Genomic DNA, 14,498 nt, shown 5'->3' with positions numbered 1-14,498 from the left:
CTTTAGGAATGATGTAACATCTAAATCTGCAAAGCAAATACAGGTAAAGGTAGCGGAGTAAAAAAATAAAAACAGGTTGTCAAGTGTAGTACTTCAAAATTGTACTCAAATTGACTGCTTGGGTAAATGTACCTCCTTACTTTTCACTACTGTCCTGCTGTTTTGATGTCTTTTGAGAAAGTTAAAGGGCCAAACCCATTCATGAGAGCTGACGCACACACAGCTGAGACGGAACAAAATGAGGCAGGTATTGTTTTGATAAATGAACAGGAGTGAACACATCTCATGCCGAGGCAAGATGCAGCAGGACCTGGCGTGAACCGTCAGTCTGTGAGACTGCACATTCAGTAGCTCTCATCACACAACAATGGCATCACTGATCTGACTCAACCACTGTTTCTGCTTTGCTCATCTACTTCCTCATTTTTGTTCCTTGGCTTGCTTTACAGGCAATGTGGTGTAGCAAAGTTGGCCCACAATACACTGCTGCAGGGATGACATATTTCTGTGGGCCAACCCTGGAAGTTAGCATCGCTCAGCGTATGTACTCACATATTTTATATCATAGAACATAACGTACTCTTAAGGCCCCCACACACCGCCCAGACGTCCAACTGCCTTATCCGACCACTCTCCGCCCACTCTGTTGCCTCTCGTCTGACCCGTTCGGCAGAAAAGTTGCGTTGTACACACCGCTTCGACGTGCTTCCGATGACACAGCAGCGTGCACGTTCTGCGCTTGCGCGAGATGCAATAAGCCTCCTTAACAGCGGGTGGCGCTAGTCTCGTGCCAGTACTCCAAAACAGGAAAACAGGAAACAGAGCTGCAAAGTTGTCGCTTTTCGGCGACAATCGCCGTTTTCTTGGTCAATTTGGTCATTCACGTGGATCGTGTAGAACCGGAGAGTTTTCTTTTGGGGGGGGGGGGGGGGGGGGGTCCAGAATTGCGAACAATTATTGGATCATTCTTATTGTTGTGTTTTCTGTGCAGTAATGTCATTTGTGTAGTTTATTTTTTATTTTTGTGTATGTTAATCCAGAGCTAAAATCCCGCAAGTAATATTCATTGAGAACCGTTCGAGGTTCAGCAGCCCAATGGTGTAGTTCCTCTTTAAGAGATGGGTGAATGTGGGTCCATGTGACCGGTGTTTACTCCGTGAAAAGGAAGCGCAAGAGTAGTTTCTTTGTACTGACTTTCAACCCGGTATGCAGCCACTTGGTAAGCTCTCTTAAGTTCTTATTTTCTTGTGTGCTTTCATGTTGTACGCTTCATGTTGTCTGCTAACGCTATGCTGTATCGTCGCTCTGTATTTTGTCCGCTCCCCTGTATTGTACGTTAAAGCAAATGCGATAACGCTATGCTCCGGTAGATCCAAGCAGTTAAGTTACTGACAATAGAAGTTAAAAGTTAATGAAATGGTGAAGCTGTGGCACATAAAGATAATATTTGGATTTATAACGTTGTTGTTCCATCCGTGTTTATCCATACTTGTTTGTTTAGTTTTGATGAGTGAATCACAGGGACTGGCACTTGACGTGGGGGCTGCACTTCCTGGTTTGCCGCGGGGCATCATGGGAGCTGTAGTTTTTGTTCACGGAGAAAGGTTGAATGCACTTTTGCATGGTTTTTCGTTATTGAACAATAATAATTGACATTTCTCTGGGCCAATCGGAATCTCAGCACTTGCTTCAGAATCTTTCTTATAATTGACATTTCTCTGAGCCAATCGGAATCTTGAAGCACACAGCGCCAACTGAGCTCGCCATTCGATGAGACGGTCGCCTGGCTACCGCGCAAATCCCTCAATGACAATGATTTTTGAGAAAGTATGCTGAGTTTTGTTAAGTCACGCTCAGACTAGTGTCATTTAGTGCTGGGCGGTATACCGGTTCATACCGAATACCGGTGTTTTTTTTGTTTATGATATGCATTTTTCATATACCCCAATACCGGTGAGTGTGTAGCGTATGAACGTCGGGAACGCAGAGCGGCGGAACGTTGCGCCGCCGGACATTGTTTGAGAGGGGGCTGTTTAGCAGCTGCACCAAACAAGCAGCATGCGAGAGCACAGCCTGTGTTGAGCGTAAGATGCGGTGAAAAAATAGATAAACACGGCGAAAGTTTCTTTTTGCCGAAACTTTCGCCGTGTTTATCCATTTCTTTTTTTCGCCGAAACTTTCGCCGAAAGTTCCGAACGAGCAAGCAATGAAACAGAAGAACTTGTGCCGAAAAGAGGAGCCGTGTCTGTTGTTTGGAAATTCTTCGGCTTTAAAAAATCGACGTCGAACAAACAACAATATTCTGCAAATGCCGTCGGGCTAAAGTTGTAGCCGCTGTTCGCACTGCGGGAGAAGAGACGAGTCAAATGTCACTCAAAGACGCGTTTGCTAGGGGGACTGCCTACGACAAGAAAAGCAAACTGTGGAACTATTTATTTTTTTAATTTATTTGTTTCAATATTATTTATGGATGTTGCCTTAATTGATGTCCAGTGGATAAAGAAGTCTTCATATTGCAGTTACAGGAGACGTATTGTTTACATTGTGTAGCCAGTTGGTTTACAAAAGATGTTTTTTCAAGTTGCAAAACAATAAAGGGTTCTGTATTTTGACTGCAACAGTCATGCATTCTGATTCCTTCACATCATTAATGCTAGTGTGGACATTAATGTTTTTCTACAATATTCACTCCTTATGACATTAAAATATGTCAGTCCAAGCCAATTTACTGCAGTAATTATTCTCTAAATTATTAGAAAATTAGGTTAACACCCAGTCGTGCTTGAAAAAAAAAATACCGTGAAACCGATATCATTTTGAAAAATACCGTGATATACATTTTTGGTCATACCGCCCAGCACTAGTGTCATTTGCATAGTACCATCAAAAAAAAAAATCCCCCCGTGACACTGTCACCTTTTTTCCTCTGAGGAGTTTGCAGGTCTGAGGAAATGACGGAACGGAGTGCAGATAAAAACAATGCACACACGTCTTGGTTCAGTATTCGTTCGACTCGAGAAGACCTTTGTGGACTAAATACTTGGCATTTCTGGAAAGATGACTCTGGCTAGGGTGACACTCGCGTTGTGTGCTCTCGGGCTCATTATTTTACGAAGACGTCGTCTCAGTAGGGAACGAGTAATACGGAGTTTACCATCGTCACTTCCGCCCCGCCCACACACCGCCATTGGATACTCTGATTCGCTAGCACACCGCCAATCAGAGTATCCAATGGCTCAGACGTCCAACAGCCCTCCTCCTCAGACTTCGCATGCTCAGTCTGATCAGACAACGTCCGCGCGGCTCCGAAAGCTTCCGACGCAGCTGTACACACCAAACATATGTGTTCCCGACCTCGTCCGAGCCTCTCCAAACGCTTCGGACGTCCAACGGTTGGGCCGGTGTGTTCCTGCCTTTAAGCTTGTGTTAACTAAAGAAGATATTTTAGGCATCTAACCAAAAACCAGTTGACTTTGAGATGAGTGAACCGGAAGTGCAGAAACTCCTTACCAGGACTTATTTTGGACTTATTCCTGCAGCACTCCAGAAGCAGAAATTCTAATGTCCCACAAAATTCTTACCAATCACAAAACACTTTGCAAGCGCATGCCGTTTAGGGTGTTTACCTTTGCATTGTCCTGATTGCAGTCTGAACACACTTCGAACCAATCTCTGCAACATGTATATAATAGGGATGCAACAATACAGTGAGCCCACGGTTCAATACATACCTCGGTTCTTGGGTTACGATTTTGGTTCTGTTTCGGTACACATTTTGTGCGCAAGGAGAAAAAATTTGCTATTTATATATTCAAAAATTATTCTTTATTTTGCTTATAAGCTAACACTTTCAAATGCAAAAGTGCTTCTTAGCCTATGATGACTGGTATATTTACATATTTCAAATGTGTACATATTTAAAACATAAAGTCACTGTTTGAAATAAATAAACCTGTAAACATAAAGTCACCGATTTAAATAAAAATACCTGTACTTCAGAAGCCTTTATATGACTTTCATACAGGGGGCGGGTTTGGAGTACTGCTCTTCATGTGAACACATGCTGCGTTCAAGTGCTCCTCTAAAGCTCCGACATAGCCAATTCAGAGAGAAATACAAGGATGGAAACATGAAATCACGCAAAATTTTATTGCAAAACCCAAAATACCTCAATTCACAAGTGCGTATTGAACCTTGCATGGCGTACTGTACGGTTAAATATTATTTTGAGAACCGTTTCATCCCTAGTATATACATATTTCTCTCTGAATACGCCTTATAATACGTCTGACCCTGATTTTTTATTTTTTTTTTATAAAAGTCTGGGTGTTACAGGTGTGTGTGTGTGTTTGTGTGTATTTATATAGAGGAAGTTGTTGTAAACAGAACCCTAGGAAATGTAAAATTTATTTGTGAAGACATAAGTCCTGTTTGTCAAAGTAGGAAATACATGAACCAAGTAAAGGTACACATTAAGTTTGATACTTGAGTAGTCCGCGTCACTGAATTTAATCAGTTATTTTGACACAGTAGGATGAGTAGGGACTTTTTCCTGTATAGCATCCTTTTAGTTACAGTATTGGTTTTGCAACTGCTGCAATTATCAGCACAAGGTTACAAGTTAATAACACAATATCACTGCTGTATCATCACCTAGTCATTGTGTTGTAACAAAATCTTGGTGTCAATAATCTTAAATCGTCATTAAGTAGTATTAAGTATTCAAGGGTCCAGGTTAAAAACACTTGAGTCTCTGCAGTACTGACTCCTCGTCTGTGGAACAGCCTTCCACTGAGCATCAGATCAGCTGACTACATTTAAATCTCGTCTGTAAACTGACTATAGAACAGTGTTTCCCAATAGCTGAAATTAAGAGTACATTTTTATGTGCGCGTGTGGATGTATATGTGATCGTCTTGTGTATTTGGATGTGTATGGATATATATTTCCATATGGATGTATGTAATAAGAACGGGACGATATAAGATCACCGATCGGGGAAAAAACATACAATAAGTTGATTGTGGTGAATTTCCATTATCGGGGGAATCGTGAATATCATCACGAGTCACTTGGAAAAAAAATTCACGATCATGGAGGCTATTTAAAAAAAATACAGGATACTAAAATATTAATTAATTTATCCTTTATTGGTGCAGGGAGACCTTATGTTTTATGATTATCTTCTTTACGATGATTTGATTGTTTTTCACTTAAAAGAATGTGACGCAATAAAAATATTTGTTTCTAAACAAAAAGGAAAGTGTTTAAAAGCTCAAAGCATGTTTTGATAATTATCACATTAATATTGTGAATCGCAATCATTTTGGCCAGAGTGACATGTCTGGTGTGTAACACGTTTCATTGTTTGCCCTTTCTCGTGCCTATGTTTTGACATTTCTTTGAAAGCACAGTGTAGTTGTTATGGCTTGTTTCTGATATTTGATTTTGGTTCACAATGAACAGTAACAGAACAATAGACATTTCTTTTCTTTATGTGTATCCATGTTGAGTTGGGAGTGAGCCAAGGTTGTGGTCATTCATGCACACTTGCACCTTTTTAGCAGGTTTTTGCTTTGTTCTGTTGTACTGACTCAGTGATTCAGCTTAAACCAGGATTTAAGGTTTAAACAGGCATTTGTTATCAAACCAATATTGATAGTGGATTGGAATGACCCACAAGTGTTGCAACAACTGCTTGTTAGTGAATGATAAATGTAAGCTTTGTACTAAGTCATATGTTACTGGGACTGTGATTGTGTCCCAATTCAGCAGTTGTACGGAGCATGCTGCCTTCGTGGTCTACGTCGGCCGGGTCCTTTGAAAGCGCTGAAGGCTGAAACGAGCGGACTCCAAAATCAGACAATCAGACAAGATTTGCTTGACATTATTGATTTTATTTTTATTTATTTATTTAAGGTTGGCTGTTGTTTAGCTTTTGACTCAAGCCTGTTTATCAAAACTTATCTGGCCTCTTTTTTTCTTGACCATTCTTGTTCTTCTGTTTGTCCGGCGCTTGTCTCCCTTTAAAAGTGACACAAGCAATGTGTCAGACTGTTAATGTCCATGGAAATCCTCTGTGTTAGTCATGGAAAGAGTGGTTACAAAAAAGATTTTGTGTGAATGGGAGCCCTGAATTATGGTTCATTGGTTCTCGGCTGTCCTCATTCAACCCTCACTCGACTTGTGGGCAGACATTTAGCCCAACAGAATAGCAACACGTCTGTGTCACGAAACGAAGAAATAATCTTGTTGCAAATACTTTTGCCTAGGGCTGGGCGATATATAGATATTTTTTCAAACGAGATATGGAACGCGACGTTATCCTCAACATTGATATAAAATAATTTGCGTTTAAAGTACTGCACATTTGGTCCAAATTTAATTTTGTGCCGTGCCTGCCGCCTGCTCTTTCGCAACTCTCTCTTCTCTCTTTCTCTCTCTCTCTCGCTCTCTCTCCTGCTGCCTCCGGCACACACTGTCCCGCCCCCGCTCTTCCACTCACCTCACTTTTTTTTAAAAATCCGCTCCAGCGTGGAGTCCGGCGACGCTGTCTGTACCGCCTGTTGCATAGTTGTTTCGCCAGGGTTATGAACTTTGCAATTATTTACGAAACCAGAACCTTCTTCTAGTGTTGTCACGATACCAACATTTTGGTACCGGTACCGGTACCAACATGTGTTTCGGTACTTTTCGATACTTTTTCATATAAAAAGTGAACGCAAAAAATGTCATTACTGACTTTATTTTAATAGAAAATCTTAGAACAATAACATATTAATCAGAAAATAAAATAAAATACCACAAAGACAAGCTTTTCTAATGCACACAATTTAAAAAATGTTAAAATATAAATACAATAATATAATATAAAATATAATAATATAAATAAACCAGCTCTATTTTTTTTCTTCCAGAGCTACTTTTGTTAAGAGTGAAGGGGGGTGGCGCTTGCTTTTAGCACTGAATGTGGCTTTTCTTCCTGAGTAAATGACCTGTCGTTCCCTGAGCTCAGTGTGCAGGTCTGGGTGCTGGTTTCCGCCGTTAGCCATGCACGTTTTAAACACCGTTTACACAGTGGTGCATCAGCGTTAACTACTCGCCTTGCGCATTTGTTTTAAGCTAAAGTACGGCCATATCGCACTTCGCGGCGCTGGTTTGTCCGCAAGTTGCGGCGTGGTGACGGTTGCAGCAGCCATTCTCCTCTCCGTGCTTCGCTCACGCTCTCTCTCTCTCGCGCTCTCTCTCTCGCGCGCTCTCTCCAAGCTTTCCTCCTGCTCCGTTTGTTGCTCCAGTCTAGCTGCTCGCTAACTTGCTAGCGGTTTCCTCCGGCTTGCTTGCTTTTTCCTTTTATCTCCCCAAGCTGCGGCTCGCTCCTCGTCCTCTCAGCTGTAGTTACAACGCGGTGACGTCACGTGGCGAGTTCGCCGCGCTGTTGCGGGCGCTGCCGGCGGCGCTGCAAGTACCGGTCCCGTCCAAATGCAATATAGTACCGTTTTAAATGCCTCAGTACCCCGGTACCAAATTAGTACCGGTATACCGTGCAACCCTACCTTCTTCTATAAGTTACACACTAAAAAAAATGTTTCATGATGCATCGGAGCGGCCGGTACACGTCCCGTTTGTCTCCAAAAGATTCGCTCACATCGAATGCAGCATTTTGCCTTTTATTCAACCACTGTTTCTACCACATTCAAAGTAGACAGGCAGACACATGATGTCCATTAGCAACTTGCGCGAGCGGCCCCGCGCCGTTTAACGGGAACAGGACACACAAGGAGTTCTTGGTGGATGGCAACAAGTCCCGGTTCCAGCCGGACTCACATTGAACCCTCCGAGCTCAGCGCTGAGTCTGCCGCAGTCACAACAACAGAGCGGGCTCTGTCAGCGAACTTTCCCCGATGCGTCCCTCCACAACACACACACACACACACGCACGCCCGCGCACTCGCATCCCAGTTGCAGCAGTGACACGAAAAATAAACAGCTGCAAGAACACAGCTCAACTTTTTCATTTTACAAATTGAGGTTGAGTTTGCAGTCAGCCGGTTACGAGCACAAGGACGCAGGCAGGCTGGAAATGAATGCACAGTGGTGCTTGATGTAGAATGGCGAGTTGGAACGTGGCAACGCCATCTATGTTATTGCGTCAACAAATATTTAATATTTGTCAATATTTATCTTATATCGACATCTTGCTTGAAAATATCGAGATAAGACTTTTGGTCCATATCGCCCAGCCCTACTTTTGCCATTAGATTTTGCTTGATCATCTACAAACTCGGAGAACATATGTTGTGGCCAGGGAATGTTCTTTGTCTTACAGAGCAATTATTTGGTATAGGAAGAATGAATGGTCCGGTCTGAATATAAATATCTATGAATCTGGACAAGAGAAACAGAGATTTTTCTGCCGTTCTGCTCTGTATGGAAAATTAGTGTTTATTTGGTTTATATAAACTACATTAACAGCAAAGTCATGCAAAATCTATGTAGACTGGATAAGTAGGGATGGGAATTGATAAGATTTTTACGATTCCGATTCCATTATCGATATTGCTTATCGATTCGATTCTTTATCGATTCTCTTATCGATTCTAATTTGGGGAAAAAGAACAAACATTTTGATTGGCATCAAGTTTGTTTAATAAGAACTCACAACCTTAACTCACAATGAGGTCAAAAGAGGCCAGACTGCAACGCACGTGCGAAACCAGCGTAACTGAACCGTGCAGTCGTACTTACTGAATCGAGCGTGCGTAACATGCGTAAGTTACGTGACGTCATTCGTGCTGGTTGGAATTGATAAGAGAATCGTTAGATAAACTGCCAAACGATTCCATGGAATTGAAACACACGGAACCGGTTCTCTATAGGAACCGGTTCTCGATTCCCATCCCTATGGATAAGTTTATGGATGTCAGTGATTGTGTATAATTGCTCATAAAAAATATATATGTTTTCTACCCATCATGCTCCATTTCTTTTAATAACAAACTGCTACATCCTGACTGCTGGATCCATTTGGGATTCCAGGACAGACAGAGAGGCAGGTCTGTGGCTCCGTGGTCTCTCTACTGTATCAATGAAGTTGATATTAAAAGACACGTTCAGCTGCTGACTAAACATAACATAAAACTAACCGTGGTGAACAAACAGTGCTGGCTGTGTCCTACTGTTTATTTCTTCCATATATCCCAAGATGAAAGAGACTTTAGCCCTGGACAACTGTGACTTGTACTGCTCATGCCAACACACAAGCAGTTCCATTCATACTAAAATGGAGTCCACGTCGGTCATGCACATTTCCTGATAGGGACTCCATTCCGTCTGTTTTCCAGACACCTTCGCAGACATTGCTTTGTGGACTACGGTTTTGAGGCCTATAGTTCAGTTTGGTCATAAAAAAAATATTCCATGCAATCAGACTTCTTTTTGCAACCAGGAGTCGCCTCCTGATGGTCAGTAAAGAGAATGCCGGTTTAATGCACTTCTGCACTGGCTTCACTTTTTAGAACTGGAAGTTGCCCCCCTGTAATGGCGGATCCTCCTGTTGTTATCTTTTTCTCTTTCTTCTTGGCAAACCAGCTAGAGGTGCATGCGCCACCAAAGGACTTTAGCGTGGAACAGTCTATGTGGACCTCCTGGTCTTAAAAGTGAAGCCACTGTGGAAATGCCTTAAACTTGCTTTCTTTCTAATGGCCAGCAGGGGTTCCGGTTGTATGGAAGGCTATGAGAAAATGTCATGAGGTCACTTGCTTATTATGAACCACTCAGTTCCTTTTTTAAGGTTTGGGAGATAGTGACTCATGTCCTAATGATGGTATGAATGGGGATATACCCTGAAGTGGAACTTTTTCTTAAATTCTTATGTATTTTTTTGAAAGAAGAGAAATGAAACTACCCACGTAAACATTTAAAAATTTCTTATCGAGTCAAGATGGTGACGGCCAAAATGCCAAACTCAAGGCTTCAAAATGGTTGTCTACAATGCAATGGGTAAAATCGCAATGACTATGTCCACTTCTTATAGAGTCAGTATTGTGGACACTTGTGGACATCTACACAAGCCAAGTGAAGCAATCAGTGTGTTAAACTGATGTCCTGGTGCTGATTCCAAACAGTAGGTAATATCTGTTTCACAAGGATGCTGTAGACTGATCCCTTTCAGAGGCAGATTTTCTTTAATGAATTTAGCAAAAGTACGACCTACACCTTCAGGTCAGCTGGTCGATATTATGCCATAAGAAATCCGCTTTAATCTGCGTCACAACGTGTGACAACACCTCGTTAAGGTCCGTAGGATGATGGCTGTGTATGGTTATGGGTGGTTTTATTTAAATAATGGACAAATTGTCATCCTATGGGTGTTTATTGATCGGATCAAAATTGCTTTTTTACAACAGGGGCCCTAATACACCGTCGTACCTCTGCGCTGAGCTAAAAAGGATTACGGACAGCTCGTTAACAGCGTGCAAGCTTTATTCATGCTGCGTCTCTTCTCCTCCATTTTTGGTGTATTGTTGTAGCATGAACGCGCCACATAGGGACCAGGAACATGCACTATTTATATTTATGTCTTGTTCTGTTTGTTTCTATTCTACTTTTCATGTTTATTAGAATGTTACATACTGCTACCTCAAAAGACAAAGTGAATAGACTGGTTTTGCTGAGGATCTGTGTCTAATAAGCTACCTGATTGTTAGAATTCCTCCCAATGTTAGATTTTCTTTTAATGTTATATAGCAAGAGTGCACTTTACTTGAGTGTTGTTGTTTACCTTTTGAAACCAATGTTCATTTTGGGAGTTATGCAAAGGTCTCTGAGTACAAATGTAAACCTTGTCAACATTCTTGTTGAATGTTCATACTTTGCAGAATTGCACTTGCACATTTGATTAAAATTTGTTCGAAATGGTACTTTCACAAATACGCTTCTGGAAGAATGGTCAAAAACTCATATAAACACACTCCTAAACCTTGTGGAAAGCCTTCCAGAAGAGTTGAAGCTGTTATAGCTGCAAAGGGTGGACCAACGTCATATTAAACCCTATGGATTAAGAATGGGATGTCACTTAAGTACATATGCGAGTCAAGGCAGGTGATCGAATACTTTTGGGAAATATAGTGTACATTGCACCATATGGTGGGTTAGATCTGCGGTTTGTACCGTCTGTATTTAAGTGTTTATCCACTATTTCTATTGTAGGAAGCAACCTGCTTCTGGCTGTGAGCCATCGGAGCTGGGGCAGTGCGATCTCCAGGCAAAAACATCTTTTAGAATTGAAGAGGGCAGTTCATGTTTATTAAGTTCCTGAAGACAGTTTGGTACACCCAACAAATTAGATTGGACTTTGATCTTCTATCAAAGTTGCAAACAATGACATTTTTTTATTTGAAGAATTTAACTCTACTTTTCCAAAGCTTCAGATACCTGTACATGGTTTGGCAAAAATAGAAAATAGTGTTTTGGTGCCATTTCTATCATGTTGCTTTAAAGTTATGGTTCGGAGTCAAATGCACCCTAGGTAATTTCCACCATGACATCCAGCCAAACACCCCCTCGGAAGCATTTTTAGCGATGGTCAGCATTGGTCAAGATAGGGCGATCAGCCGAATGGCTTAGTAATAGCGCGATGGTGCATAGTGTATATCTCGTAAATTTCCCCACTAATAATGCATGGAATGTTACCAAGAAGCTGGGTAAACATGGAAGTGCCGTCTACGCAACAGCGGTAGCTTTAGCAGTAGAAGCTATCAGGCAAGTGTTCTTTTAAATAAAATCCTGGTGTACTTACAAACTTTAAATGCCTGGTTTTGTGAGTACAGACCCTATGTGTACTACTGCAGACGTTTGGTAACATTCCACGCATTATTAGTGGGGTAATTTACGAGATATACACTATGCTCCATCGCGCTAGTACTAAGCCATTCGGCTGATCGCCCTATCTTGACCAATGCTGACCATCGCTAAAAATGCTTCCGAGGGGGTATTTGGCTGGATGTCATGGTGGAAATTACCTAGGGTGCATTTCACTCCGAACCATCACTTTAAGCAGAGAGACTCGCTGCATTGATGAGTTTGGAAACATTCCTTTTTGTTGATGAGAATAAAAGACAAAGCAGATCTGATGTAGTTTCACCTTTTACTTTGGGTTTCATTGTTGCATCATGGGCTCAAAAAGTTTTCCAGGCTGTTTGTATTTTCTTATGTTAAATCATGTTCATTAGGTCAACTGTTATGTAACTGTATTTCCTGGCTGCTGTCTCTTCAGGTTCCTGAGATCATCAGTACGTTGAGGCAGGCTGGCAAGAGCTCAGCACGCAGCGATGACATCACCACCATTTCCAACAAGACTTCCTCTGGAGGCAACGATTCCTCTGAAACCGGGTTTTCTTCTCTCTCCACATTGGCAACCTCCGTGGCACCCTCTGCTGCCATGTCTCCGACAGCCTTCTCCAAGAAGTTTGAGGTGCTGTTTTGTGGCCGCGTAAGTGTTGCTCACAAGAAAGCCCCTCCTGCACTGATTGATGAGTGCATCGAGAAGTTCAGCCAGTTGCATGGCTCAGGGGCGAGCGACAAAGGAGGAAATAGTGGGGGGTTAGTAGGTGGGCTGAGGAGGGCATTAAGCTTTCAATCCTACGGACCCACGAGTGCTGACGTTGGTAATGGTGCAGCAGGGAGCCCAACCGCCAGCATGCGTCGTGTCCTGTTTAACAGAGACCCCAGCTTTCCCTGTCTGGAGGCCTTGGATGAGAATGGACTCTCACCTGAGATGTCTCACAGCAACACTACTGATGCTCAGTCCACTGGAGTACAGCCCACCAGCCTGCAGGAGAACAGGACGTTGCTGTTTACGGTAATTTTCATGAATGGAAATGCACACAGACACTAGCACTTATGCTCTAATTACTCCCATTTAATACAATTAGAGCCCATTGACATAATTGTTTACAAGAATAAATTCTTTATAACTATATCTGTCTGCAGATATTACCATGTGCCAATCATTTGGACCATACACACTGTATATACTCCACTAACATCAGCTCTTTATGCATTGTCTGCAAAAGAATGCAACGTGCAAGAAAGTATCAAATATTCACTCACACAAACTTTTTACAATCTCACTCACACTATAGTGCACAGGACCTTGGCTTTTGGATACAGAAGGAAAAATTGCACATTGTCAGCCGTGAGTTTGTTAGAAAGTCATGGGCCTTCATCAAGTCGCCTCACCTGGGACTGAAACATTGCATTTCTAATAAACTTGGTGCTGACGGTGTCTGAGTTACATAATGAACTAGAACGCTGCACTCTCACTCAACTGCTGTATTGTTTGATTGAATGAACACAACCCACAATTGGCTAACCCCCAAGGCTATCCCAAACCTTGCCTTAACCCCTACTATTGTTTAGTCCTCAAACCTTATATCCTCTGTTTTTATCGCAAACTTCCGTTTGAGTTAATAGCAATATAATTCAATTTTATTTATAGTGTCATATCACAACAGAAGTCATCTCAGGACACTTAAAGGAGAAATCCGGTCATTTTTGACCCCATGTCCGTTGTCCTCAGGGTCATCCCGACTTATTAGAAGCAAAAAACCCGACAAAAATGGACGTTGCTTAGCCCGAGATCTGTACCTGCCTGGCAGCCTTCCAGACTCGCTACAATGCTAACCCATTGGGGCACCGTTGTATCTGCTTTCCTGGGCCACAGAAAACAATTCCAAGACCTATGCAACACAGGTTGTGTCCGTACGAGACACCACGGCGCTCGTTTAGCACAAATAGTGTGGCAAAACGACATAAATGTGTGTTTTAGCATGAAGTTACTCACCTCAAATCACCCCGTAGAGTAGACATTAGCAGTAGACAGCCGAGCGCCTGTCGTCCCTCCCAGTCACCGCAGAAACGAAGACGTTTTCCTCGTAGTTTTGATTTTGTATCCATAAAGAAACGACCGAGCAGTGCAGTCGTCATGTCCGTAATAAATCCATGAAGCTGTTACATCCATATGTATGACTGTTACAACATAGCAACATAGCTTCAGCTAGTAACGTGCCGGGCGCTCGTCCGTCCCAGTCACCGCAGAAACGAAGACGTTTTTCACGTAGTTTTGATTTTGTATCCATAAAGAAACGACCGAGCAGTGCAGTCGTCCTGTCCGTAATAAATCCATGAAGCCGTTATGTCCATATGTGCGACTATGTTACAACATAGCAACGATAGCTTACAGCTAAACAGTAGCTGGGAGCCAAAACAATGCAAGTCTCGCGCAAGTTCCCGTCTGCCGTCCTCACTCTGGAGCTGTTTTCAAGCCAGTACAGTGAAACATCTTGGACAGTCGCGCGAGGGTCACTTTGTTCTCACTGTGTTGATGAGAGACTGCAGTCTGCAGTCTGCACGCGCGACACGCTACACGCGACACGCGACTCCCACTCATGCCGTCAACACAACTAGCCTACTGAGACTGCGTGAGATTTGTTGTCTTT

At 42.4% G+C, this 14,498-nt stretch overlaps 1 protein-coding gene across 3 annotated transcripts in view; it reads left to right on the top strand.

Annotated features, from left to right (window-relative positions):
- Positions 1 to 14,498, top strand: part of tbc1d1 (TBC1 (tre-2/USP6, BUB2, cdc16) domain family, member 1) — a 71,400-nt gene that overhangs the window by 21,211 nt on the left and 35,691 nt on the right. For all 3 annotated transcript variants that reach the window (XM_084004843.1, XM_084004844.1, XM_084004845.1), the window contains one exon: positions 12,275 to 12,859. In XM_084004843.1, the coding sequence (XP_083860969.1) occupies positions 12,275 to 12,859 (585 nt within the window). The remainder of the gene's footprint in view (positions 1 to 12,274; positions 12,860 to 14,498) is intronic.

This window comes from Eutrigla gurnardus (genome assembly GCF_963514095.1).
Source record: "Eutrigla gurnardus genome assembly, chromosome: 3".
Lineage (NCBI taxonomy): Eukaryota > Metazoa > Chordata > Actinopteri > Perciformes > Triglidae > Eutrigla > Eutrigla gurnardus.
The sequence above is the reverse complement of the archived record's forward strand: the minus strand, read 5'-3'. Positions and strand labels throughout refer to the sequence as shown.